The following is a 26,597-nucleotide window of genomic DNA, read 5'->3' as shown; positions in this document are numbered from 1 at the left end:
ATTTACAAATACAAATACAACAAGAGGATCAGAGTCATGTACAAGAGAAAAAAAACGTAGCAGAAAAAAAAACATTTAACTATCAGAGGTAATTAAGCAATTATGTGATCAAATTGTATATTTTAAACGTATCATATTTTCCTTGCTTTAATATTTCTCAATTATTTATAAACTTTAGTTTCAACATGCATGCGTTCCCTGTAAAAAATAAAACTCAGCACACAGTTTTTTACAAAAAAAACGTTTTTCTTCTAACAAAATTTCGAGTACCTCTGGCATTCATGAAAAATCCAACACTTTTTGACTCCCTCAAGCGTCCTCACTTGTGTTGACGTCACTGTACCGCGCCCCCTGTAAGCGTCTCTGCCACGTCATACGGGGAGGGAGGTAAAAGCAGTAAGGGTTTAATTCAAGGAAAAGGATCGAAACAGACTCTGAATTGAACTCGGACTACAAGATAAGATACTCTTTCATTCATGTCACCGTGAGTATACTTTCTTTATAGTACATACGCTAGTTTAAGAGACGGATTTGTTACTCCTTGTGTCCTACGTGCTGTAACACGACACTCCGAGAATTGAATATCCTCTGTGTCCTGGGTCTTGTTCTGTGAATTCATTTATCTACTCGGATTGTATTTAAGGTGTACAGACCAATAAGTGTTGTCTGTTCAGTTTAATACTGATGACCGAATGCCCTGTAGTTTATAGACAAAAGCTGTGCTGTGTTGTATTGATGTGTTATATAATGGTTTACATGTTACAGGTATATAATGATGTTAGCAGCATATATTAATTTACAGCTCGTTTAGTGTAAAAACAGATACAAAGCAGGACTTGACAGTCAGATGTAGAGCAGAGCAGTTCATTGAAGTGAAACTAAAACTGAATTAAATCACACAGGTATTTGTGATTAGTTTATAAGCGAGGACACCTTTACCAGGACATAACTATGACTTTTAAAGTTGTTTTAATGTACGAAATAATGACAAATTAATTTAACACTGTTCAAAGCAAAGTTTGACCCCCGACGACAGGAATCGTTGTATAGGTTACATATATTTGTGCTAAGCCATGGATACAACTTAGTCAAATAAAAAGTCTAAGTAACTTACATTTGCCGTTTCACTGAGGAAAAAAACATTTTATATTTTCTGTTCTGTGTGTGCTCTCAGTTTTGCTCACTAATACACCAGAAATTATTTTCTCAAGGATTGATAGCCTTCTTTTCCGTGATACTTATCTCTGGTAGGTAATACAATTGCCACTCTTTGTTTTTCAACAAACAAAGGATTAGAAATGTTGGATACTGTATAGGAAATGGGAATCCTTATGGGTCAGTGTTAACCCAATTTTCACATCTGGAAGTTGTCATGAAACAGCCTGCTTACAAGTCACACACAACGAAATCTAGGGCCTGGAACAGGAAAGAAGAGGAAATAAGTGGTTTGGATAACGTAACAATAATTCTAGGTGTGGAGTGTAATAAACACATGCTGAGTAATTGCTAACTACTAGCAACAGGACGTCTATGTACACTCTTTAGATGGTGGACTTGACAGCATAATGACTTGGAAAGTTTGAGTTCCCAGAAAAGTTATTTGACTAATATTGTAACATACTGTTAGAGATCCTGTATGGGAGGGGACTGGTATTGGCATAGCCTGCAGGAATGAGCTTATTTCAGCTGTGGTGGACTCGTCTGTGCCATTCACCGAAAGGGATGGGATAGATCCAAGTCATTCAGATCTTGGTAGATATAGAACCCTGTCAGCAACCAGTGGCTTGTTACATCTTCCTGTCAAACCCCATTTCACAAATATGAATTAATTCCTTGACTTCAGTCTGGGACCACATGTTTGAAGGGTCTGGGTGATTTATGACTTAATATTCTCTAAAAGAAGAAACACAAGTGTGGCTACTGGCTGCAAATTGAGTGGTCAGATGCATCACGGCTCTACTTCAATGCATTGTCAAAATTTACAGAAGCAGATTACATCCCATACTAGGTCCCCAAAGAATATTTGTAGTACATTACTGTTCTTTAAAATGTACAATATCTGGGATTGTATTAAAACCATCTTTTAACTTACCATAAGACTTTGCTTTTGATATTTTATACTTATTTGTGTATGCTGCTATGGGCAACGAGATGATTTAGTGCAGAATGATTGTGCCATATATCAAGCAGTTCATTCAAGAATTTTATAACAGGGACTATACAGTATATAATGTTTTTCTAAGATGTTTCCATCTGGAGCATAGCATGTTGTGATTATTGATTATATAAGGATTAAAAGTTGGTAAGAGAACCAGAACCAGTAAACAAAGGTGTCTTCTAGGTCCGGGGTTGGTAAATATTGCTTTAGGTAGCAGCAAACTATCTAATTAGATTTCTTTAGAAAGTCATGCTGTCCAGATATTTACATAAAACCAGCAGCCTTTTCCTTTGTTAATTTTTAACAGGATGTTTGTCTACAGAAGATAAGCAGAAGTAGCATACAGTATGTTAAAAATTGTGTTCTTCAGACAGGGAAGAGAAAGAAAAAAAGTTTTCAAAGCAAGCTTATCTGAAAACTTTAGTTTAGTTACTGAAAAAAATCTAGTTTTGGAGGAACAAATAAAGTAAATGGACTTTTTTTCACAGGAGTTATTATTCATTTCCAATATTAATGTTACACTAATATTGCTCAGAAATATGTATAGCTGCTTTCCCTGCAATTTGGAATAAATTGGCTATAGACTATTGCGTGGTATTAATAAATTAAGTTGTATTCAATAATTAAACTTGTGAACAAAGTTCAGTATTATGATGAGAAGCCCATCACTTTGGCAGTACTGACTGAATAAGATCTGTAAGATCATAAAGCAACAGCAGTAGTGTTTGAACATTGTATTATTCTTTCCTTGTGGACTGGAATGTTTGTTGATTTAATTTGTTTTGCCTAGTCTGTCAGTTTATCAACACACTGTAGCCACTTTACATAAATCTAGATGACCTTGTATCCTAAGACATTGCAACCGAGAGTGCTGTAGCACATTGAACAGACTGTTTGCCTCTCTTCTCCAGTGCTTGTGGGATGATTCTGGACGATACACCACTCTTTGATCCCCTGCTACTCCAGGAGCTGGACTGGAGTGCCAACACAGTACCGTTCTCTCCCCCTATTTCCCCTTCCCAGCCTGGGGAGGGCCTTGTACTCAGGCCTCTCTGCACAGCAGACCTCAACAGAGGTACAGACTCCAGAACTGAAAGGATGAAAGCTGGGTGTAAACTGTGTGTCAGAGTCTGAAGTTTAACGGCACTTTTACAAATGTAATATGTTATTTTGTAATTTGCTACAACAGTAATATTTTGTTATTGTACTTTCATGAAGAAAATTGTTTTTTTTTCATGTAAAAAAACATGAAATACTCAAGCTAAAGAACTGTAATGGTAACCCATTACTTTCTGAGGTTGTCCAGTAATGCATCTGCAAACCAAAAGTAAATCTTTTTAGTGTTGAAGGTATGATTGCAGTGCAGGCAAGAGTGATGAATGCAGCATTGATAAAAATACATCGAGTATTGTGGCTGCTCTCGGTTAACAGTAGGGCCAGTCTTTAGGAGGAAGAAACACAGTGATGTTTAATAGGCCTAATGCATTTGCAATTTGAACTGAAATATGTTTTATTAAGGTATAGGTTGCACAGATGATGACTTTCTAATCTCTCGGAAAAGGTTGATTGTAAAGCTGTCAGATTTATCCAAGAGTTGGTTAAATGATTCCTGTTCTTTCTTTCAGGTTTCTTCAAAGTCTTGTCTCAGCTCACTTTGGCTAGTGATGTCACACCAGAACAGTTCATCAGTGAGTAGCAATGGCAGTTTTTCAAACAATACCCTTCATTTTTTAGGTCTTATAAAGTTGTCAATAAAAGACATATTTCTGGTCAAACTCAAGTAATATCTTATGAAAGACATAGTTAAATGTAATCATTAGTTTGCATTTACCAAAGGTCTTTCTGTGTTTTCATAATGATTGAATAGTGTGCAGGATTTAGTTTTCTGAATATGCAAACTTGGATTTCATCTGGGCTGAAATCAGTAAACTGAAATTGTGGGATACAACTGATACTGGTCCACACTGTTATTTTGTTGACAAACTGTTGAATTTTGATTATTTTTGTTTCAGAGAAGTTTGAGCACATGAAACTGACAGGGGATTATTATGTCATTGTGGTAGAAGACACGAGCCTTGGGCAGATTGTCGCCACAGCCACGCTCATAGTTGAGCACAAATTCATTCATTCCTGTGCCAAAGTAAGAACACACAGATATTCAAATTTAATTTAGACTTCTGCTCCACTTCCATATACGGTAATAATCAGCAGTATGGTGATTAATATGTTTGCCATTTAGTTACTTTTAACTTTGTATTATTATAGAAAAATATAAAGGGATAGTAAGGTTGTTTTTTATGGTATCTCATTTAGCTTTAGTAATTGTCTGTCTCTGGTAGTTACATTCTCTGGTAACTTTGGTTTTCTTTACTGACTGATAAAATAGAGGAGTTTTAGCTGACACGTCATCTAAACCTATGTTATCAAAAATGAATCTCGCAAAAGTAGAAATGTACCTTTGGTTCAGTTGATCATTTAATAATTAATAGGTTCCACCACACAGCATTTCTGTCCATTTCTGATGTGCTTTCTTGCTTTGCACAGAGAGGGAGGATAGAAGAGGTTGTAGTGAGTGACATTTGCCGAGGGAAGCAGCTGGGAAAATTGTAAGTATGACAAATGTCTAATAAATTCACCATCGCTAGGCACATGCTATATGAACCAAAAATATGTACAAGATCTACTATGATTGCATTATATACATTGAATTAATACTTTTTTCCTCATAGGTTGGTGTCATGTCTCACTCTTCTTAGCCGGAAACTTGACTGTTACAAAATAACACTAGAATGTGCACCGAAGAATGTGGCTTTCTATGAGAAGTTTGGCTATTCTGCATCAGATGAAACCTACATGCAGCGCCGGTTCTTCGACTGAGCTCAGCCTGGCACTCAGACACTCAGAATGGAACCCCCCCCCAGCTGGAAAAACAAGTATGAGAACAGTCACCCTCTGAAAACTGGAAGGCTGCCTCAGTCGGTGTAGATCTGAGCTTGTATCCATTAGGCTTGGCTTTTCCAGTACTTGGAACACACAAGGCAGCTCGGAATTGGAAGAGGAACAGGCCAAATACTGTACCTTCGGAAAAGAAACAGAAATGTACCAGCTAATACCAGGCCAAGGATCTCCTATAGTTTTGCCAGCTTGATTTTCCAGTACTAGGTTTCTAAACGCCTTTCCTTTTCAGCTGAAAACTGCTACGTTATCTTTCATGCTTTCCTGTTATATAAATTGCTTCTATCTGAACATCCAACTTGATCTACAGTAGGACCTTCAAATTCTACAAGCTTCATATTTTAAAAACCAACTTTTGTTATACTTTTAAAATGCTGCAGTCTTACAATTCAAATGCTACAAGCTGTGTAGTATGAAACACTTTGCAAGGACTTGTAAGGATGTTAATGATGGCAAATGCATAGAAAATCCTATGTGTTTATACAAATGGAAATGGCTCACTGATAGCTGTTTCGGTTAAGTAATATTAGTTTAAGTAGGTTTAATAAAAAACTAGAAATATATTATGTATTTAGAGAATTATATCCTAAATTATATTCCCACTGTAAATGAGATACTGTCCACACAAAAGGTACCACCAATACTTTTATGACTTAATATTTATAGCACTGGGGATTTTTAAACTCTATAAAACAGTTATATAGTCTAAACAAATCTCATGAACGTACTCATAAAGTCATGTTTAATTGTGAAAGAATAATTTTCATGACAGGATGCAAGTTTGGTTTTCAAGAAAACTTTAAATTATTTTTCTAGTTTTTTTTAACTGTAAAATAAACCAAAGATGGTATAAAAATGTATTATTAGTCTGTAGGATGAGAAGCAGTTGAGCCAACGGAGGGGAATAAGGAAGAACATTTTTATTTTCTGATAGTAAAATGTATAACATAGTTAGAACATTAAATTGTTAGATCAAAGAATCACATTGCTGATTAAACCTGTCTATGTCTAACCCCTGCCTCCTTCAATTTTAAAGTAAGAAAAGTAATGGTTACACCTTCCTTTTTTGTTTTTCTAGATTTTGTTACCCCAGTGCTAAGCTAAACATTTTTCTTGAGCAGTTTATCATTATGCATTTGGACCTAACAGTTGGTTCTTTACCTAATGGCTCCCAGCAGTGGCTCCTTGTAAGGCCCTCATGCCCACAAGTGCTGTTTATCGTCTGACATGCTGCAGGCTCTACAGTTTTTTACAGGAGAGGCAGCACCAACTGCAGGAGCCACGTGTCTCTGGTGAAAGTTGCTGCAAGCCTGCAGCCGAACACGAAGTCACTGCAGTTGCCCTTTTCCAACCTTTCTGCTGGCAGCACATCCAATTACAGGCTGCTCCTTTTCCTGGAGAAATCCCACATAAACTTGCGTAAAATATCCCCCCCCCAAAAAAAACTAACATTCAATTTAAATGTTCGTTTTTTTCTGTTTGGATTAGTGTCCTTAGCATTGTGGTAAACTGAGTCTGTAAAATTATGGATGCAAACATGAAAGAGTTTCCAGTTCAGAAATGAATAACGCAAATACTTAAAAAAAACATAAGAAGCTTACCTGTACAGGTATTCTGCTATTCAATGTTTTAACATTTGTGCAAAAAGCAAGGAGAAGTGAACATCTTCTATAGGTACTTTACTGAGGTTAAAGCAGGAGAAAGCACTGTGGGTTTGAACAGCTGAAAGATCTTGTTGGAAGTACTAGTGTTCTCCAATCTGACATAACCAATTCATCTAATACATTTATGGTGTGCTATACTCTTGAGGTGTATTGTGAAAGTGTCAGGACAGGAAAACAATAAACCTGAATTTGAAATATAAAATGAATTTGAATAAGGTCTAATTGCCACAGGTTGTGCTTTCAGCTGAAAGAACCCATAGGCCTTCTCTTAATATTACAAATACAGAATTGTATTTATACATGGTGTAAGGGTATTTAAGTGTGTTGTAGGAGTTTTATTTATTTTTATAGTATGAAATTACATTTTGGGTGCAAAGAAAATTGGGAATATTACAGAAATGTATATTTATTTTGAAAAGAGAAAGCTGATTTGGGGTCAAAATAGTTGTCTTGGGACTTAACTTTCCTTGATTTACATTTTAATAAAAATGCAAGTGTTGTTGAGGAATTACTGAATGTTTGTTGTAAAGCAAAATGATTTAATCACCATAAATGTACAAATGATTTACTCATTCATAAATACAGTTTATATTTTAATTTACAGACTTGTATCATTAATTACGACTTTTACTGAAAATGAAGTATTAACTACTGAAAGGTGTTTTGAAGAAATGTATACTCTAGGAACCCAGTAACTGGTGCAGTTAGCAATGAGTTTGTTCTTTAACTTACAAGTAAAAATAAATAGTGTCAGTTTACTCATTCTGGACTTCAGGGTTCAGGTGTATAGCCCAGATGTTACAAGCTCAGTCCTGGGTCAAGGCACTAACCAGCTGTGATTAATGTTTTCTAAGACTGGTAAATCATCAGGTTTGCAATTATTTGATCAGTGTATTCTTAGTGAAACCATGATTCCTAAAACTCTTCCTCTGAAGCTGATTTGCCACAGCTACACTGATTCTCTCCCACTTTGACATTTATGACAGACGGTGCTTGACGAAAGCTCTAAGCATCATCAAAGACCCCACACACCCCAGTTACAGACTGTTTGTCACTCTGCCAGCTGGAAAACGGTACCGGAGCATTCGGGCCCGGACTACCAGACTCAAGAGACAGTTTTTACCCCCGGACTATCAAACTATTAAACTCCCAGCCCTCACCTACATTCTGAACCCTCACAGTACCTTCTCTTTATCAAAACTCAAACACACATTGAAATCTACCTCTACCTCACATGTCAAGAAGTTCACTCCCCATAATTGTCTATCCTTTATTTCATTCTGTTGATGTATGATTTTGCACATCTGATGCTGTTTTGGACATTGCCTGTTGTCTCTGTCTTTCTTTTCTTATACAATTGTATTGTTTTTTTTTGTATTGCTTACCATCTGAGAGCTAGCTAAATGGCATTTAATTATACCATATATCTGTATATGAGTATAATGACGATGAACTTGAACATTAAATGAACAACCAGAAGGCATGAAATACTTAGGGGTTAGACTCAGAACAGGAAGATAATACAGCCTATCTTACAATATAACACTTTTTAAAGAAAAGTAATGGTCTATTGGTACTTTGGGATACAGTACACACTCTAAAAAGTAATACTGCATGAATCCCACTGCCTTTCCAAAGAGATGGTTTCTCTGACAGAAACTGAAAGATAACTTTATATACATGATGACTAATTTTTATGGATCAAGGTAAAGGAGGCCTCAGACTTTGAGAAGTATACAAATATTTCATTATTTTAATGTAATCTGATTCTAAAATTAGGATATAGAATAATAATTCCTTATATAGTGCTTTTATGGATACTCCACTAAAAGCACTTTACAGGTAATAGGAACTCGCATCCACCACCATGCAACGACAGCCATAGTGTGCCAGTACACTCACCACACACCAGCTATCAGTGGTGAAGCTTTATTATTAGGATTATGAGGAAGCCATGACTGGTAATGGCCAATGGGAAATTTGGCCAGGATGCCGGGGTAACATCCCTGCTCTTTCCTATAAACGCCCAAGGATTTTAAATGACCCCAGAGAATCAGGACCTTGGTTTTACATCTCATCCGAAGGCACCTTTTTACAGTATACTGTCCATGTTGCTATACTGGGGCATTAGGAACCCACACAGACTGCAGGGTGAGCGCCCCTTACTGGATGCACTAACACCACTTCCAGCAACAACCTTTGTTTTTCCTAGGAGGTACTCCAATCCAGGTACTGGCCAGTGCATGAGAATAAGTCATAAAGATGTTTTAGTAGGAGGTTATTAAACAGGAAGGTACAGTATTAGGTATTAGGTTATTCTGCTTTGGAAGCATAATGGATAAAGCTGAAATGCAGATAATGCCTTAATTCTGTGCAACTTTACAAGCAAAATGAACATCAATATTTAAATTTAATTACTTTGTTCCCTAACATACATATGTAGTACAATTAAAGTAATGGTTGATGCTTGAAAAATTACTTCTAGGAGTCAAGGAGCATTTGCCTTTTTGACCAGGACAAACCAAATGTCTATCAGACAATCAAATACTAATTAAGGTCTAGGAAGCATGGAATAGTTTTATCTCTAAATCCCCCTCCTAAAATGATAATGAACTGGAATTTATAGAATTAAACTTTTTCTTAATATAATCTTATTAAATACCTTAAGGTCATTTCAGAGCTTGTGGGAGCAACACCAGCATTGTAAATGATTTTGTAAATAAGTGGACATATGTACTGTACATAAAAGTGTAATTGCATGTTTTGGGTACCAAATTTTCTTGATATTTAGAAAGCTTAAAATGATGTGTTTTGTGGTGTCAGCAGTGTGTTGGCATTCTAATAATATAATTCTTAAAATCTGGTGATGGACAGCTATGGACAAGGAGAATGGTCGTGGAGTCATTCTGAGTGTTTTGCAATCTAATCCTCCTTTGCATCCTCTGGCATCTATGCTTGATCAGATGGAAATACCTCAATCTGGTTATTTTTTTAATTTTTAATCACAATAGGATATATGGTAGCCAAATGTTTATTTACAATCAATTGGGAAAATTAACATCGTAATAAATGGCTGTAATAAATGGCTTCATGAATAATTAGAAGAGATGGCTGTGAAGAAAGCTGCCTCCAATTAAAAAGTAAGATTCTCAAACAGCCTGAGGGACAAGAATGAGACAACCAGATGAACCTCAATAATTTTATTACTGATCTGCATGCGCTGCCAAATCTTGTTACAATGGATTTCTTAGCCTCCACTGTCCTAAATAGTAGGTAAAGTATTTCACATCACCAAGTGCCCACAAATCCTTTCTACCACAGCCAATGCTGGCTGGCCGTCTGTAATTAGCTCTAATGCCCTTGGTCAACAAGTTACCATTCCCTTCTATCAACCCATAATCCCAGCAAACACAAGGACAAAATTCAAGTATCAAAAGTGCATTATTGCAATACTGTCCCGCTGCAAATGCAAAATGCTTTAAATACTATAAAATTGCAAAATAGGAGGGGGGAAATGCATCACCATGTTCAACTCAAAAAAACCAAACAAACATCTTCCTCTGCTCCCTCCGAGGTTAAAGCAAAAATTCACAAATTCAGACGTCTCAGACATCTGGAGGTGATGCCATGACTTCTCAGTAAAAAAAGCAAAAAAAAAAGCACTTGCCCCCCCCACCCACTAATTAGAAAAGTTTAAATATTTATTTTTTTTAAATCTCAATAAAAATGTAAAAAGTCCTTTTTGCACAGCCTTCTCGCCTCTATCTGTTCTGTGCGGCTGTCACCTGTGTGCCCCCGAAGTCTTCCTCGTCCTCCAAGGTTCGTTTCAAACTGCCTGTGAAAGACAAACACCGAAGGCCGTCTCAAACGGGTTTTACTCCTCACAATGCTTTCAGCCGGTTACCTAAGTGTGTGTGACCGTTTCTCTGTATGAACAAAACATAAAATAAAGTACCTCCATCAGCCACATGTATACATATTGGGCTTGGTCAGCATTTTGACAGAAAAACACCTTTAGAACTTAACTCTTAACTCTAACCGTTATGGCTGAATAGTCAATTTTTTACCATCTTGTGATCTGTTTTATATAGGTCATTCAATCACCATGGATAAACACTGAAAAGGTAAGAAAGACATATAGCCCACCCTTTAAGAAAGACTCCTTTGTATAAAGGTTACCCCCTGTATATATATATAACCCTTGTTGCTTGAGTCTATGCTCCTATAATAAATCATATTAATGTGTTAGGGTTAGTTTACTATTTGGGATTTCAACAGTTACACCATGCAAAAAACTGCCACTCACATAACATGCCATAATCTGAAACCACAGCAAATCACATTATGAGAACATGCTGTGAAAATACCAAATAAAACAGGCCCCAGAAAAACAGTGATTGCTATGTTATCTGAGCAAGTCATAACTATTGATAGTGATGCTAGAAGATACACAGTAAGTGGACCACATAATGTATGTTTTTAAAAAGAGCCCATAATTAATAGTTCCTTAAAAAGTACTTTCATCCCAAATAACTCTAAAAGCTCTTTATATACAGGAGGGCTCCGCTTCATCCACCACTAAAGTAGTGGCAAGTCTGCAGCACCACTTCATAGCATACAAGGGAGGAACTGCTCCACCAGTTCAGGGGTATTTTAATGCAGGCCGAAATGTATGTGCCCAGTGCTGAATACCAGGATTAACACCACAACCAGTGCCCTGGAATCGCTAATGAGACAGGATCTTGTTTTAATGCCTCATCCAGAGGAGGAACATTCTTATAGCACAATACCCCTTTCTAACCACAAAGGTACACTGGTTTAGAAGCTCTGGTCCAGAGAAAGGAGTGACACTCTACCGGTCCATCAACACCTTTGTAAAGACACAACCAAATTTTCTTAGACCTATCCCATCCCATCCCTGTTCCCATGAACAGGCTTCTCTTAGCTTCCAAGGTCTGGTGAGAACTTGAAAATGTGTACCAAAAAGGGAAACCATTTGCCTGCTAACCTCCATAAAACGGATCAGCTGTACTTTTCCATCCAGAGTCCATAAAGTTATAGCTTTTATGATTTCCTTTCTAAAACTAAGTCTTAAGTCACTTATGTCTTATGACATAAGTACACTGACTGGATATTCCCTCAAACCTGTTGCTTGGGCCAGGAATGCATTCTCCAACAGATCAAGGAAAGCAAGGAACAGAAGTTGTCAGCAGATGCTTAGTGTAGCAACATCATAAAAGCAATGTACAGACCATTACAAGTCAGTACACCAGTGACAAGTTAAACAGGTAGTGCATGTTTTAAATGTACACATTCTATAAAATAACCAGCTCTTATACCATCCACAATCATGTTTTGATTGCTTTGTTGAAATAAAACAGAATAAAATGCTACTGACCTGGCATCCCAGCCTGCACTGAAAAAGATCGGCCAAGCTGGATTGGGGACATCATTTTAATGGTGAGTTTGGCTAGATATATTGCCTCATATTCCTGCAATAGAACAAAAATTACTACTTACAAAATGATCAATGTGAATTTGATAAAATAGGATGAAGAATATCTATTTTAACTGTACAGAATATGAATGTGCCCTAATTCTTTCTGCATACATCCTCAAAGAGCTGTTTTCATGCTGTTATTTTCTGGTATCCTACTTGACCTTACTGATGTAAGGGTCTGATGAAAAGGTGCATATGTGCTCAGTTGTGGTATACAGTAACATATATAATAATATTATACAACACAGTTAAACAACAAAACTTGTGGAGAAATTAACAAAAGCCATTGTTTTCTAAAGATGCTAAATTAAAGACTCTTGCCTGTAACTGATGAACAAATCCCACGTTGGGGTTGATGCAAAATCTTCTCTCTTGAACATGGCTGAAAGCATCCCTGTGTGGTTACATAATTATTAACTCAGTATAGATTGTATAGATCAAAATGATTATTATTGAAATGTGATTAATCATAAATATAAACTGCATTAATAAAGACAGGAAGGTTAATTAGGTTCCCTTACCTGTAGTTTATACCAAATGTTTCCATCAGGTAAGCAATTACTAAGGCAGCACTGAAATAAAATTACAAATTTAGTAAGTGAAGCACATCAGTACATAAATTAGTTTGGGTTCAGAGAGTCTGTGTATATAAACAAGGATAAGAACCTAAGAAAGTGTGTGTAATTTATTTGCACTTATCAAAATCAACTTTACAGTAAAGGAATGTGAGAAACAAAATTGATTAAGAAAGAGGAATACAATTTTTTGTCACTGTAATACACTGATAATTAAAAATCTACTACAGAAGGCTGACTAACCTTCTAGAAATCCCTGCATTCCCATGAACAAGCACCTTTCCTGCCAAGAAAGGAAATGTAGTTAGTTTTTACAACCCTACTGTAGTCAACAGTGCCCGTGACATTGCCTCACTGAATTCAAAAGGAAACTACGTACACTGAAACTACATTCACGTCACTGAAACATGTCTCTGCCAGATCACAGTAGTAACACACCATCATCAAACAAGCAATGTTCAGTACCTCCAGACTGTAAACAGCCATCAATGAACTCTTTAGTCTAGAAAGAAAAGAACACAAATGAAACAACTGGAAAATGGCTTAAAACAATTTGAATTATGTGGAAACCAACATTTTTAACTCACCATTGGGAAATACCTAATTATATTCTCCACTGGGTTATCTGCAATATCTAAGACCAGATATCTGAAAATGTAAAAATTTGAAGAATATTAAGAAAAGCAACATTTTATAACCACATCAAATTGTGCAGCGCCAGGAAAAACATGCAAAAATAAAATAACAGGTTTCAGAAGACCACAATTATTTCACAAAAGCACAGTGCCAACAATAGTGTATTGAGAGACTGTGAGAAGTGTTTTACATGACCCAAACCAGGACCTCTGAAATTGAGATGCAATTTCACGGCCGAATGTAACTGCAGTGGTAGGCATTTTACTTCTATTACTTATAAAAATCTACCTTGTGCCCTTAAGCAGTAGGTAAGATCCAGAGGTTTTGTCAGATTAGCAATTTAATTTGCCCTTATCACCCATTGTTCCTTTACAACTTACTAGCAACATGTGATGAAAGACATGCCCCTTCAGTCATATTAGGATTCAGTTTTTTCCTCTTTATGCAGTACAATCCCAGAAAAAAAAGGTCTTACCTAAATTTTTCAGGAAAGTTGGGTTTGATGAAATTAGCTTCGATGTCTTGTCTGACACAAACTACATGAGTTATTCCCTGCTTCTCAAGGACAGGAAGCTGAAAGAAGAAAGCATGTTATTCACAGTACCTGAATTTCAATCTACATTGAAGAACTTGGGGTTGATATTTGATCCAGGCTTGACTTGTGACAAATGTGCCAATTATTGTGAAAACATCATTCGTCCACCCCAGAAATCTGGTCAGACTGCGTCCTATGTTCTTGTTAAGTGTACCTGAAAAGCTAGTCAACACTTTTGTCTTCTCTCGAATTGATTACAATAATGTACTACTCGCTGAGGTATCTCAATACATACAGAACAGACATCAGTATGTCCAGAATTCTGCAGCCAAAATCCTGACCAGGTCTTGTGCAAGTGATCACATTACTCCTATCCTGAAGTCCTTGCACTGGCTTCCTATTAGTTTTCATGTTCCTCGTGCTCACCTATAAGGCTATACATGGATTGGCACCTCAGTACCTTTCTGACTTCTTATCATCATCATCATCATAATAATAATAATTGCTTACACTTATATAGCTCTTTTCTGGACACTCCACTCAAAGAGTTTTACAGGTAATGGGGACTCCCTTCCACCACCACCAATGTGCAGTATCCACCTGGATGATGTGACGGCAGCCATAGTGCGCCAGAACGCTCACCACACATCAGCTATCAGTGGGGAGGAGAGCAGAGTAATGAAGCCACTTCATAGATGGGGTTTATTAGGGGGCCATGATTGGTAAAGGCCAATGGGAAATTTAGCCAGGACGCCGGGGTTACACCCCTACTCTTTTTGAGAAAGCCCTGGGATTTGTAATAACCACAGAGAGTCAGGACCTTGGTTTTACATCTCATCCAAAGGACGGCACCCGTTTACAGTATAGTGTCCCTGTCACTATACTGGGGCATTAGGACCCACATGGACCACAGGGTGAGCGCCCCCTGCTGGCCCCACTGCAAGCTTTTGTTTTTCCCTGGAGGTCTCACATCCAGGTACTGACCAGGCGTACACCTGCTTAGCTTCAGCGGGTTGCCAGTTGAGAGTTGTAGAGTGATATGCTGGCCTATCATCCTACTCCGCACCTCACAGTCTTCTCTCTGTGCTATCTACATGCTATGGGTGACAGGGCCTTCGCCTGCTGCGGAATTCTATCCCTAAGAATATCAGAGAGTCACCTTCCCTTAGTTCTTTCAAATCAAGACTCAAAACCTTCTTCTTTAGAAGAGCTTTTTTTTAATTGTTTCTATGTCTGCCCCTTTGCTTTCCTACTTCCAGACCCTTATTGTACTTGTGGAACTCTGCAGTGTCCTCTCATTGTGTGCTTTCTTTACAGTGGGGAGCCACTTTTAAAGGCACTGTATAAAATAAAGTTGATCATTTATTATTATTTATCAATCAACAAACCTTTACATTAATTTCCAAACATAATCTTGATATTTTTGTTGGAAGTTAGAAAGTTGAAGGAAACAAAAATGACAGATTTATATCAGTCCAACTCATAGACATTTAAAATAGTCATCATATATCCAAATCCTGTGGCTCTCTGAAACAACACATTTACACATGTCAATGCCCTACGGAAAAGTATGGATTTACTTATAAAATCTATCTATATCTAAATGTATGTCAAAGCACAGTATCAATGAGTTTGGTTTCTGCTCGAATAATACCAGTAATATTTTTTTCCTCAATATCAACCGAAAACAAGTGTTTCAACAGTCCATGATCCCATTATCCATTCAGGCCAAAAAATATAAAAGCCAGTTAAACACTCATTCCCTTTCTCCATTTCTGAGGATAACCTTACCTTGCTTTTCATGGCTGCTGAATAAGGGCCTAAAAACAGTCCAGGCAATATTTCCTAAAATAAAGAAGAAATATTTCTGAATTCTAGGCAGTATTTTATATACTTTTACATAGTAAAATCACTAAACAGCTGGTCAAAAGGCTAAATGACATTTCTGGGTGCATGATAAATATAACTACTGCATCTTGGTTATTTTGTTCATGATTTTATGAAAAATTATCTAATTAATTTTGAGGCCAATCTCTTGGCACCGCTATGTGGAATTGTGAATGTAGCATTTTATTCTTACCTGCATTTCTCTTCTCATAGGGTATGCCCAGTCCTAAAAATATTAATAATTATTATAAATATAAATTTGTAGTTGTAAACAAAATTATTGGAACACTTCCCCCAGTATCACAACACTTGAAAACAAAAGTGATTAAAAGTCAAGTTCTATATATAGAGCGATTATCATTAAAAACACAAGTGCAATATATTCCAATACTCATTTGCTGCGTTTTTAATGTATCTTAAAAATATAAAAATCCATTAAAAAATATTTTACAGTTAAATAGATTCAGAAGTATTAGATATACAATAGCAAAATGTTTTTACCTCACAAAACCATCATCATTACACACATTAACCTCGCAACCCTCTCGAATCACGCATTTTTAATACTGACTGCATATTATGCATTCCGAAAGCAATTTTTAAAACACCGTATTTTATTAAAAGATTAATAAGCAGCAGATGACATGCAAGTTAAAACGTCTCTGTTTAAACCTTAATCCGAGTTTCAGACTTAACACGAGACGAAAAACAGATTTAAAATGATTTGTTTACGTGAAACGCAAGCTTGGTCGTCAGCTACAATAAACACGAAATGAAAAAAGCGAAGTGAAATATTACATTAATATAAACCTGAGGATTACCTCAAGAGAATTTGCTAATTTTATAAACAAACGCATATTGTCACTCATAATTATAGGGTCATAGAAGAAATACAGCTCACGTATATACAATTAGATAAATACCTCAGTAGTAGGAACGGACACATAAGTAGTGGGCAGTTTGTGACATTTCGCCTCTCTTACCAGTGTGTCTTCCTTGGAGGTAGGCAGGGTCGGGAACTGAAGTTTGAGCTCCTCATCCATACTGCGAATATTTCGGGCGGCAGCGGCCCGGACAGCGGCAGCGTTACCGGTGACTGTGTTATTTGGACACGGGATAGCTGTAGTAATGCCGGAGTCGGAGTTTGTTTAACAGCTCCACATGCATAGCCGCCATGCTTCTCCAGAGCAGGAGAGTCACGTGACCAACATCCCGGTTTCCACAGTTAGGGTCTGTCTCGCAGTTACCCGAGACAAAGAAAGCAGCGTTCAGAGGATTCGAGCGTGCTAGGGAGCATCTTACAATTCTCTACGTTATTTAAATAAATAACATTTTAATTGGATTGTCAGATACCTTGTACGTTAGCTATACGTACACAGGTCAATCAGAAGAAACACGTTTGAATTAGATCATTTGTAGCGCAAATATCGTTTTTTTTTTCAGTTATCCCAGTGGCTGAGCATTACTGTCTTCCATGAAACTGATGATGACTGAAAACACCAATACAGGTCCTGTACTCTTTGAAAGACAGAGCAGGTGCTGTCTCTGGAGATATCCAGTTGTATCCTGGGGAATCCATTCATGGTTTGACACTCATCCTTTTCTTCCTTATTCTGACATCTTTAGATCTCACTGTACTGCACTTCTTTCTACAAATTCTTCCACCATTTGGTGCTGTTGAGGACCATCAACTCCTGTGAGTGGAAACTGGTTTATGTCTTAATGTTTGTTTTACTATATTTTTTAAAACACTTCTTCTGTCTTCAGGTATGATTGCCTTGGTGAAGCCTGGAGAAGAGGACCTTCTTTGAGAGCCTGACGTCTGACATCCACATGGCCTCGCCAAACCGATGGAGCTAATGGTGGAGGATGTTCATAGTTTGAATGCTTGTGGTGCTGCCTGGGAGAGAATACTGGTGTTGGTGTGTCTGTCCTCTCATTTGATAAGTAAAATCTTCTGGAAACAGCCGGTGGCAACTCAATTTCTTTTTCAGCACCTCCTGTATGTTGTTCATGTTTCATGCCTGCCCAGTAGAATAGAAAGGATGGTTTTACAGTAGGCCATCACTTTAGTTTCACTTCTGATGTTGTTAATCTCAAATACCCCACCTTAATTATATAACTGAAGACTATTGAACATTATTTAAGTCAATTAAGGTTTTATTGTGTAAATAAGGGCTCGGCTAGAACAAAAATGAATAGGTAAGTGGATCAACAGGACCAAGATTGGGAAACACTGCTTTAGACTCTCATCATGAAGCAGAATTGATGGCACTGGGGTATGTGTATTTGGATTCTTCTGAATGTTATGTGCAAGTCCCAACACCTCATAAACCTTAATAAACATTTGACTATAGTCTGGTGATGCAGTTCTGTCAAGATCTTTTCAAGGCACAAAATTCAGCATCAGCAGCATAGTGGAGCTCGAAGACTTAAGTCTGGTTTAGACTTGAGTCATTAATTTACTATTTAGTAAATTGTCTGCACCTGTACTACAGCTTAGTTTTCAAATAGAGCACAACATTCAGAAATACTGAAAAGAACTGAAGTGTACTCCTGTCTCATTTAAAGTCCAGGTCAACCTCAGGTAACATGCTGACTTTATACTTAGGAGCATCCAGACATCACCATCCTGCCGTTGTCAACATTAGCTGGCTCCTGAAGGAGTTGGACGTACTGGAGATGGAAGACGCTTGGACATGACATCTTTTATTGTGGAGGAACTATTGCACACCTCTTTCTGCAGATCTTGACTTTGACCCAGTAGCATAGAAACCGACAACTGGAAGTCTCATTCTGCTGCAGTCTTTTATTGGTCAGATCCACCACTGAGATATTACAAATGGTTCCTTTCCTTCTGTTTTGCTGTTCAAGAGATGGTTGCGGGAGCCCTATTTGCCAAGTATGGAGGATGCAGGAATCTTCACAGGCCTTCATGTTACCCAGAAATCACAATGAGGATGAGGTGTGGACTTTGGAACCTAACAGACAACTATAACCTAATGTTAAGCCTAAACTCATAAGGTCCATTGGTCTCTCTCGAAAAGTAGTTTTTAGAATTATATTGTCCAAGAATAGTTTTAGCTCAGTTTTAGTTACAATTTTAAAAGAACTACTAGCAATGGAAAGGCAGTTCTAAGAAGAGATCCCTTCTAGTAGTATTTTGTCTCGAACTTTATTAATAGGACCTAAAAATTCTAGCCTTACATAAGAAAAATCTGATGGCATTACCAAAAAACAATCGTATTTAAGTTAAATCAAGGTATATGACCCCTCTAATAGGTAATAAATATTCACTGTAGGACTGTAACACCTGTGATGTGTTAAAAGACAAGAGAGGCTAGAAGGAGTCTGCCTGTAATTCTCTCCTGTGAGTGTGGGGGTTGTTGCCATGTAAAAAATGTGAGTGTGGGGGAGTTGAGATGTAAAAAATGGAAGATGGGTGATTCTGCAATTGAGTGTATATAACAAAACACAAGTTGGTATTATACTTGTATGAACTTCTAAGCACATCACTTAAACCTTTCTTTGTCAGAAAATATGTAACTGGACATGACCATCACAATGTTAAAGCTAGAGAAATTAAGATAATACTACAGGAAATACAGAAGTTTATCAATTTTATTCTTTGCTTCTGAAACTTTCAATGACTGTATTTTACATGGCGTACAAAGTCAACCTGGCATACAGATTTCATAGAAAGTATACATAGGAGATAGATACAAATGTTCAATTCAAACAGAACAATCCATGCCTCTTAAAAGATAAAACAATACCTTTACTCTCAGCAGAAATTTAATTTCAATGTTTTGAGACAAAGAAACATGACAGATCCAATGAACACCTTTGTATATTCAATCATCTTTGAGGTTACCTGATGGAATTGTAATTACATAGAAATGGCATAAAATGTAAAATAGGAAGGACATTAAGTGGACAGGTTTTCAGGATAACCATATTTTCCATGGACCTGGGGAAAATAACAAAACCTGTTGTTTTATGCTACAAAAAACACCATAGTATTAACTTTAATTGCCAAAGTTAGTGGTTTGCTAAACTCTACAACTGTATATTTCCAATAAAATACAGTACAGAAATCTCAAACTTCCCATTTTCTTTATGTTTTGATAATTGGTTTTAAAGGTATGCCCCATGCAAGCAGAATCACTCCTGAAGGAAGGGGTACAGCGTTATACAGGTTTGTAATCCAGCTTGGATTCCAATTTCTTTGAATCAGCCACCTTGCGCACAGCTTTCATGAAGTCTTCCTGAGTTACATAATCATTATCAGCACGGATTGCAAACATGCCTAAAGAAAACAAAAAAACAATACATCAATATTTGTGAATGATTTGATGGATGCCTTTCTGTACTAATTGACAAGTATGCTTGTGGCCATGCCACATTCTGTGACTGCCCACCTCACCTGCTTCAGTACACACGTTTCTCAGATCGGCTCCATTGAACCCATCTGAAAGCTTGACAATCGCTTCATAATCTGCAAAGAAATGGATAAAAAGGTCTGAAGAGTTGTGCTTCACTAGAAAAGATCTGGAAAAAAAAGTCTACAACTAAAAATGCACATGAGAAATATGAACATACACACAAATTTAAAATAAAGTATAAAAGGAGCAAATTCATCCTTAACCAGTATAAAGTACTGCATCTCAGGACTAAAATATGGAGTATAGATTTTGGGAAGCTCCAACTCATTTTGCTCTCATTATTCCTGTCCTACAATTAAAATGCCAACAGACCTATATCTCCATGCTTGGTAATAGGGCCTGAGTGAATCTTCAGGATGTCCAGACGTGCCTGTTCATTGGGCAGTTCAATATCTGAAGAAAAAGATGATTGAACATGAATTTATGTTCTGCAGCTAAAATTTCTAACAAACACTATTGTAACAAACACTTGAATCTGTACCTTTTAAATATTTTTTAAAAAAATATATACACTTATAAATGAAATAATTCTGCCAATCTGAATTTACATTTCGTTTTTGCAAAGGTCTCCAAAGGTTTTAGATTAAGATATGTTGCCAAAGTCATTCTTCCCACAGAACCACGGCTGCAGTTGGAAAAACATGAAATAAACTACAAACATAGTGAAACGTTCCAAGGCGCAGAGTGACCTCACTAGTATTACACTCATCCACCAGGTGTATAACCAGAAGGATGAGTGTGTTAGACAGTAGCAGCTGACATACGGATCTTGCGGTCCAGCCTTCCAGGGCGAAGGAGAGCAGGGTCCAGAGTGTCAGGGCGATTTGTTGCCATGATCATCTTGACTCTGTGCAAAGTGTCAAAACCATCCATCTGATTCAGGAGCTACAGAACAATACACAGAACACAAGTCACATAAAAACCTGCAACCTCGATTACACCGTAAGCTTTCATCTCTCTCTGGAAAACCTCTGCTTACCAGAAAAGACACTTAAAGACTAAAGTAGCAACCTGTTTTTTTATATGCTATTGCTTCCTGATATCTATTAATGATAATTAAAAATAAAATGTTTCAATGACAATTCCACTGATCAAAAGAAAATACTGCTATACACAGCATGGCTTAATGTCTTTAAATGGCCAGTAGAGGACACTATAATGTAATTCACGAATCCACATAACTACAGTATTGTGTAAATCTACAGTATTATTTGCAGTACATCAACAGTGAAAGCTGATGAAGATAGAAAGGTTTATAGGAAAAGCACCTCCATCAGCGTCCTCTGTATCTCGCGGTCTGCAGACGTTCCCTCGGAAAATCGACGGCCCCCTGGAAACAGCATCACATGAACACGGTACAGCATACTGCAGCAGTAGGTATACATCTTCTTACCAATTTGCAAGATAATTTTTCTTCAGGTATATTACATTTAAACTTGGCAAAAAAGCCCTGGTGTTTACAAAAAATATTTAATAAATCCTACAAAAGGCATTTCATTTAAGAGTTCAAGTAGGCAGCTGTGTCAGCATGCGTAGGCTGACAAGGAACAAGTAAAGGTTTATTCCACGTTGAAAAAGAGAAGAAAAGAAACGTTTCGGTTCCCGCTTCGTCTCCACTCCCTGCCCTTTTTCTCCCATGCTTTATCAGCTGCCAATTTCCCCCCCTCTCACACCCCAAGAAGGCTCCACAGCCAAAACTGTGTTTCTTTTCTTCTCTTTGCAGCGTGGAATAAACCTTTACATGTTTCATTTAAAAGGTCTGTAGACGTATTAAGGTATTTATGAACAAAATGACTTTATAACCAAATAATTTGTATTTACAAAATGGCTAAAACTCACAGAAATTTGATTTGAATTTGCATTATTCCAGAATACTGCTCTATTCTGCGTTTTTAATATTAGTTAAAAGTGTAAAATTAGCCTTTGCTCATACCAATGGCATCAATCTCATCCATGAAGATAATGCATGGTTGATGATCCCTGGCATAGTTAAACATTTCTCGGATAAGCCTTGCACTCTCTCCGATATACTTGTCCACAATGGAACTGGACACCACCTGTGCAAAGAATCATATAATAAATGTTTTCAGTAGTATAGTCACATGATCACATTGTAATACCACTGTTTCCACGCCCTTAGGATTTTAATTCAATAAACATTAATTGACGAATAGTTGGAAAATGGGAATTCTTTCCAAATAACTACCAAATGGGCAAGCTGAGCTTATTGGCTTCCTCTTATTTGCAGCCTTTCTTATGTCCTTAAAAGTAATCAATGATAAGAAGCATGTCAACTGATGTGACTGATACTTTGGATGTTGAAATAAAAATCATGTTGCTAATTTGAGTGTAGAAAACACCTGGCCAGCAATGCGTTCTTCTCTTTTATGAAAACTAAAAACTAAAATCATAGCAAGTGAGCAACATTAGAAAATTCAAAGGGGGAACAAGTGCTGTACCTTAAGGAAATTGCAATCAAGTTGACTGGCAACAGCTCTAGCCAAAAGTGTCTTTCCTGTACCTGGAAAAAAGGCAACAAAGGGCACTGGTGTCTGGGATGCTTTGATTGTTGACAAAAAGAAAATATATTAAATATTAAACTTAAGAAAAAAATATAGAAAGATGTATCCATTTTAATTGAAAAGTCAGCTATAAAACATATCAGATGATTTCAGAATGCATGAAACATGTTGAAGCGGAATATATAAAGAGGAATGCTCTCTTAATGTTGTTGATGTGTTTTCCATAATTTTCAAAACACATTGGAGCCATTGGCATGCATACCTAAGCAAAATCTTTAATATTAGATAATGTGTAGGTATTAACAAAAACTAACCTGGTGGTCCGTAAAGGAGACAACCTTTAGGAGGGATGATTCCAACACGCTGGAAGAGCTCTGGGTTTGTCAGTGGCAATTCAATCACCTGCACAAAACAAAACTCTAATCACATGACACATTCCAATCTGTATTCTTTCAAAATATATATTTTCGACTGATTGCTATTAATACAACCCAAGACATTTAGCCTCACAAGGCACCTTTCTCTTACATTTTTATTGTCAATATAAACTCTGAATTACATTTCATAGGTTTTTGCAGCAATTGACAATGCCGAGTTAACACATTGTAGGATAAATCGTGAACTGGATATTACAATAAATTTATACTCTAAAGGTCTCATTCAATATTATACTGTGGGCTTAAATCTTTTTTGTAACTTAAAAAGACAGCCATCCGACATCATACCTCTCGGAGTTCTCGGATCTGTTCCGACAATCCCCCAATCTCAGAATATGAGACACTTCCAGGATCTTCATGGGACATGTTGTACACCAGGGGGTCTACCTCTCTGGGCAGATACCTACAGAAGCAAGGAGGGCAACGTTTTAAGAGTTGGAATAGCCGTATACTATTGGCAAGCAGTCATTCAAAGAAGGTGTGCACCCATATTGTCTTTGATTAGGACATGTGACTCAGTCACCTGAGTATAAAGAAAAAATCCCAACCTCATGATAGTCAAAGTCGTCATGTCCAGAGCCACTCTTGTCCCAGGTTTGAGCTTAGATTTGTCCAGCTGCATAAAAAAAAGAAGCAAACACTACTTTACAAGGTTCTTCTGTATTAAAATCAAGACTTAGAATGATGTATTGGAATCCCTATGCCCTTGAAAGCCACATTAAACAACTCAATATAACAGTCAATCTCCATCATAAGAGACCCTTCCAAGTACAATAAAAAAGTTTTTTTTTTAAATATGTTCTCATTTATAACATCTAGTAAAAAATGCTCAACACTGCTGAGGTTAAAGCAGAGATCACTTCATTTCACTATTGTGGCAAATAGTGGGAAGATAGAATTACTGAATGTATACAACCAATTCCTTCGCATTCCTGAATATGATTCTTGCTGCTCAAACAGTTAAACACAGGAAATTACCCGGCTAGAACAAAACATATTTAAGGCTGGTCATAATAGGATAATGTGGAGTTTGTTTATGAGATGTCACAAGTGAAAACTCATTTTATATCAGTGATTCGCCTGAATCAATGGGAAAAAAGAAAAATGCTATGCTTACCTGTCGACGGCAGCCAACAACATATCGTGGGCCATTTGTTGCCTTGACAATAACTGAAAGGTAACAAACATCCAGATATTGTGAAATTGCATATTAACAGAAGATAAGTGGCATTTCATGTCAGAAAACCTAGATTAAAACTATTAATTTCCAGAAAACAGAATATGCTTGTGTACTGAAAGTTGCATTTAGACTTTCTATACTGCATTTGGTTTGAGAGAGTTTTTCATGTTATGAATTACTGGAGGTGGTGTCATTTTTCCATATTTATTCTTCTAACAAGTTTCTAACCTACTTAATAATCAAGATTTACATTAAAGATTAAGATTACAGAGACAATGCCTGACTGTATGTATCCAATAAATTGATACTTGATTTGTATACATATGTACATGAAAAGGGTTAACCTATCAAAGGTATTAATATAAGGAAACAATAAGATGACAAAAGCATTCTGCACATGGCTTATATTGAACTTACATTTTTCTTCTGTCAACTGCTTGAGGACCTCCCCGACAATCTGAAAATAAAGAACACATTAATTCATATGGCTGAATGTTAAGATGTTTATAAAAGCGTCATAGTACAGCCAGCAAAGTATTGTCCCACTTTTTATTTAAAAGGATATTTCCTAAACTGGTCAAAGTAAAAGCTCCACAAAACCATGGAACCAGAAACACATTAGTAAACGAATGGTCAGATGGGTATTTAGCATTCCAAAAAACACATTCAGACCATATTATGACCCTGCCATGGGACATTTCTTACAGATCTCCCTACACTGTGTGTAAGTAACGCCAATTGAGATTTTAAAAGAATATAATCTGTAGACCTGTACCTGCTGACTGTTTTCTATTACATAGTCTACAGCACAAATGACGTAGTAACAAATTACAGATAAATTTAAAAAAAATTTCAGGTCACATATAATATTATATGTAATAATATCTAAGTAGAAACAAAGCAACACAGATGAAGAACATTTGTAAAGCCTAAATTATCATCTAGCTCTTTAATCTAAATGTAACTTGAAATGTTAACATTGAGTCTACTATCCTGTGAGAGCAGTTATATTTAAAATACATACAGCAAGTTATTATCTTACCTGGCCAACGCTTTGCAAAGCTTTTAGGTCATTTTCGGACTTCTCATATTGCTTTGTAAGTTCTTTCAGCTGTTCTCTCACTGAAAATAATAAATCGTTAGCACGGAATGTAAACGCGAAGTGCAATGTAAAAAATAAGGTTTACCTAGTTCATTGTAGGTTTGAGAGCCCACTTGGATCAATGATAAACTGTGTGAAATATCTAAGCAACGGACTAGCAACGATACGTTTTATATAAAGTAAATACGTACCCGAAAATGTTTGGTAACTACCTTAAAGACGAAAGCACACATTAAATGTATTGTAATTTGTGTGAAAACCATTTCGTCGATTATTAAACTAAAAAATACAAAGTATATTTGAAATACAGGAAAGGCAAGCCATTTTGTAAAAACACACAAAAAAACTTTCAGATTCAAACTCGCATTAAGGCCATCTGGCTTGAACGGTAATTTGGTAATACACTGATTGAAAACTACACTCTTAAGACTATTATGAAGATTTATTATTGCGCATACGAAGCAAAAGTATTCAATTCACAATCAGCAGCAATGCCTACTACAATTCCGTAATGTCATTTTCGAATCGGAATGAAAATGTTTTGAATACTAATATATTTCAAGATATGTGAACACAAACCTATGCAATTTCTAAAACATATATTACACCCTTTTTGAATAAAGTATCTTTATTCCTTTTCCAATACGTTTATATTACGACAAACAACATGACAGTTATTTACACACACGGGTCCCAATCAATGGATGGCTGGATGACAAAGCGAGTTGGCAAATTTTGACTCAGTCTCGCTCAATTTTTATCTAAAATAAACAAGCGTAAAACTTACGCCCGAAAAAATAAGATTTTAGTAACACTGAGTTTGAAATTGAAACACGTACATTCTTTGAGACGCCCGTCAATCTCTTTGTGCTCCAGTAATTTCTTCCTGTAGTCTTGCAAAGCCTTCTCCCTAGGATCCGCCATGTTGCATTGACCGGCAGCACCCCCAGAGAATTCTGGGATCGACGTCGCTATAAGTGAATGCTGGGATAGATATGAAA

At 36.8% G+C, this 26,597-nt stretch overlaps 3 protein-coding genes across 3 annotated transcripts; 1 reads left to right on the top strand and 2 right to left on the bottom strand.

Annotated features, from left to right (window-relative positions):
* Positions 1 to 329: 329 nt before the first annotated feature.
* Positions 330 to 7,378, top strand: gnpnat1 (glucosamine-phosphate N-acetyltransferase 1). Its single transcript, XM_088648306.1, has 6 exons — positions 330 to 484; positions 3,070 to 3,233; positions 3,784 to 3,846; positions 4,171 to 4,298; positions 4,703 to 4,764; positions 4,888 to 7,378. Exons 1-6 carry the CDS (start codon positions 477 to 479, stop codon positions 5,033 to 5,035), a joined length of 573 nt encoding a protein of 190 aa, XP_088504432.1. The 5' UTR covers positions 330 to 476; the 3' UTR covers positions 5,036 to 7,378.
* Positions 7,379 to 9,962: 2,584 nt separating this feature from the next.
* styx (serine/threonine/tyrosine interacting protein) lies at positions 9,963 to 17,132 on the bottom strand. Its single transcript, XM_088648305.1, has 11 exons — positions 16,894 to 17,132; positions 16,104 to 16,136; positions 15,815 to 15,868; positions 13,964 to 14,061; positions 13,440 to 13,500; positions 13,318 to 13,354; positions 13,096 to 13,135; positions 12,799 to 12,849; positions 12,599 to 12,671; positions 12,176 to 12,269; positions 9,963 to 10,612 (listed from the first exon to the last, which is right to left on the bottom strand). Exons 1-11 carry the CDS (start codon positions 16,951 to 16,953, stop codon positions 10,539 to 10,541), a joined length of 675 nt encoding a protein of 224 aa, XP_088504431.1. The 5' UTR covers positions 16,954 to 17,132; the 3' UTR covers positions 9,963 to 10,538.
* A 2,381-nt stretch (positions 17,133 to 19,513) lies between these two features.
* On the bottom strand, positions 19,514 to 26,591 carry psmc6 (proteasome 26S subunit, ATPase 6). Its single transcript, XM_088648304.1, has 14 exons — positions 26,436 to 26,591; positions 25,537 to 25,616; positions 24,912 to 24,951; positions 24,432 to 24,484; positions 23,863 to 23,930; positions 23,603 to 23,717; positions 23,192 to 23,279; positions 22,815 to 22,876; positions 22,289 to 22,412; positions 21,624 to 21,685; positions 21,120 to 21,240; positions 20,668 to 20,748; positions 20,337 to 20,408; positions 19,514 to 20,219 (listed from the first exon to the last, which is right to left on the bottom strand). Exons 1-14 carry the CDS (start codon positions 26,518 to 26,520, stop codon positions 20,101 to 20,103), a joined length of 1,170 nt encoding a protein of 389 aa, XP_088504430.1. The 5' UTR covers positions 26,521 to 26,591; the 3' UTR covers positions 19,514 to 20,100.
* Positions 26,592 to 26,597: the final 6 nt, after the last annotated feature.

This window comes from Lepisosteus platostomus, chromosome 10, assembly GCF_059453375.1.
Source record: "Lepisosteus platostomus isolate fLepPlt1 chromosome 10, fLepPlt1.hap1, whole genome shotgun sequence".
NCBI lineage: Eukaryota > Metazoa > Chordata > Actinopteri > Semionotiformes > Lepisosteidae > Lepisosteus > Lepisosteus platostomus.
The sequence above is the reverse complement of the archived record's forward strand: the minus strand, read 5'-3'. Positions and strand labels throughout refer to the sequence as shown.

Coding starts and splice junctions, on each gene's coding strand:
- styx (XM_088648305.1), bottom strand. CDS start 16,953: ATGGATGAGGAGCTCAAACTTCAGTTCCCGACCCTGCCTACCTCCAAG. Junction 13,136..13,317: donor TGGCTGTTTACAGTCTGGAG/GTACTGAACATT, acceptor CTTTCTTGGCAG/GAAAGGTGCTTGTTCATGGG. Junction 12,850..13,095: donor AATGCAGGGATTTCTAGAAG/GTTAGTCAGCCT, acceptor ATTTTATTTCAG/TGCTGCCTTAGTAATTGCTT.
- psmc6 (XM_088648304.1), bottom strand. CDS start 26,520: ATGGCGGATCCTAGGGAGAAGGCTTTGCAAGACTACAGGAAGAAATTA. Junction 24,485..24,911: donor GCAGTTGACAGAAGAAAAAT/GTAAGTTCAATA, acceptor GTTACCTTTCAG/TTATTGTCAAGGCAACAAAT. Junction 20,409..20,667: donor TACCAAGCATGGAGATATAG/GTCTGTTGGCAT, acceptor ATTTCTTTGCAG/ATTATGAAGCGATTGTCAAG.
- gnpnat1 (XM_088648306.1), top strand. Junction 3,234..3,783: donor CACAGCAGACCTCAACAGAG/GTACAGACTCCA, acceptor TCTTTCTTTCAG/GTTTCTTCAAAGTCTTGTCT. Junction 4,765..4,887: donor GGGAAGCAGCTGGGAAAATT/GTAAGTATGACA, acceptor TTTTCCTCATAG/GTTGGTGTCATGTCTCACTC.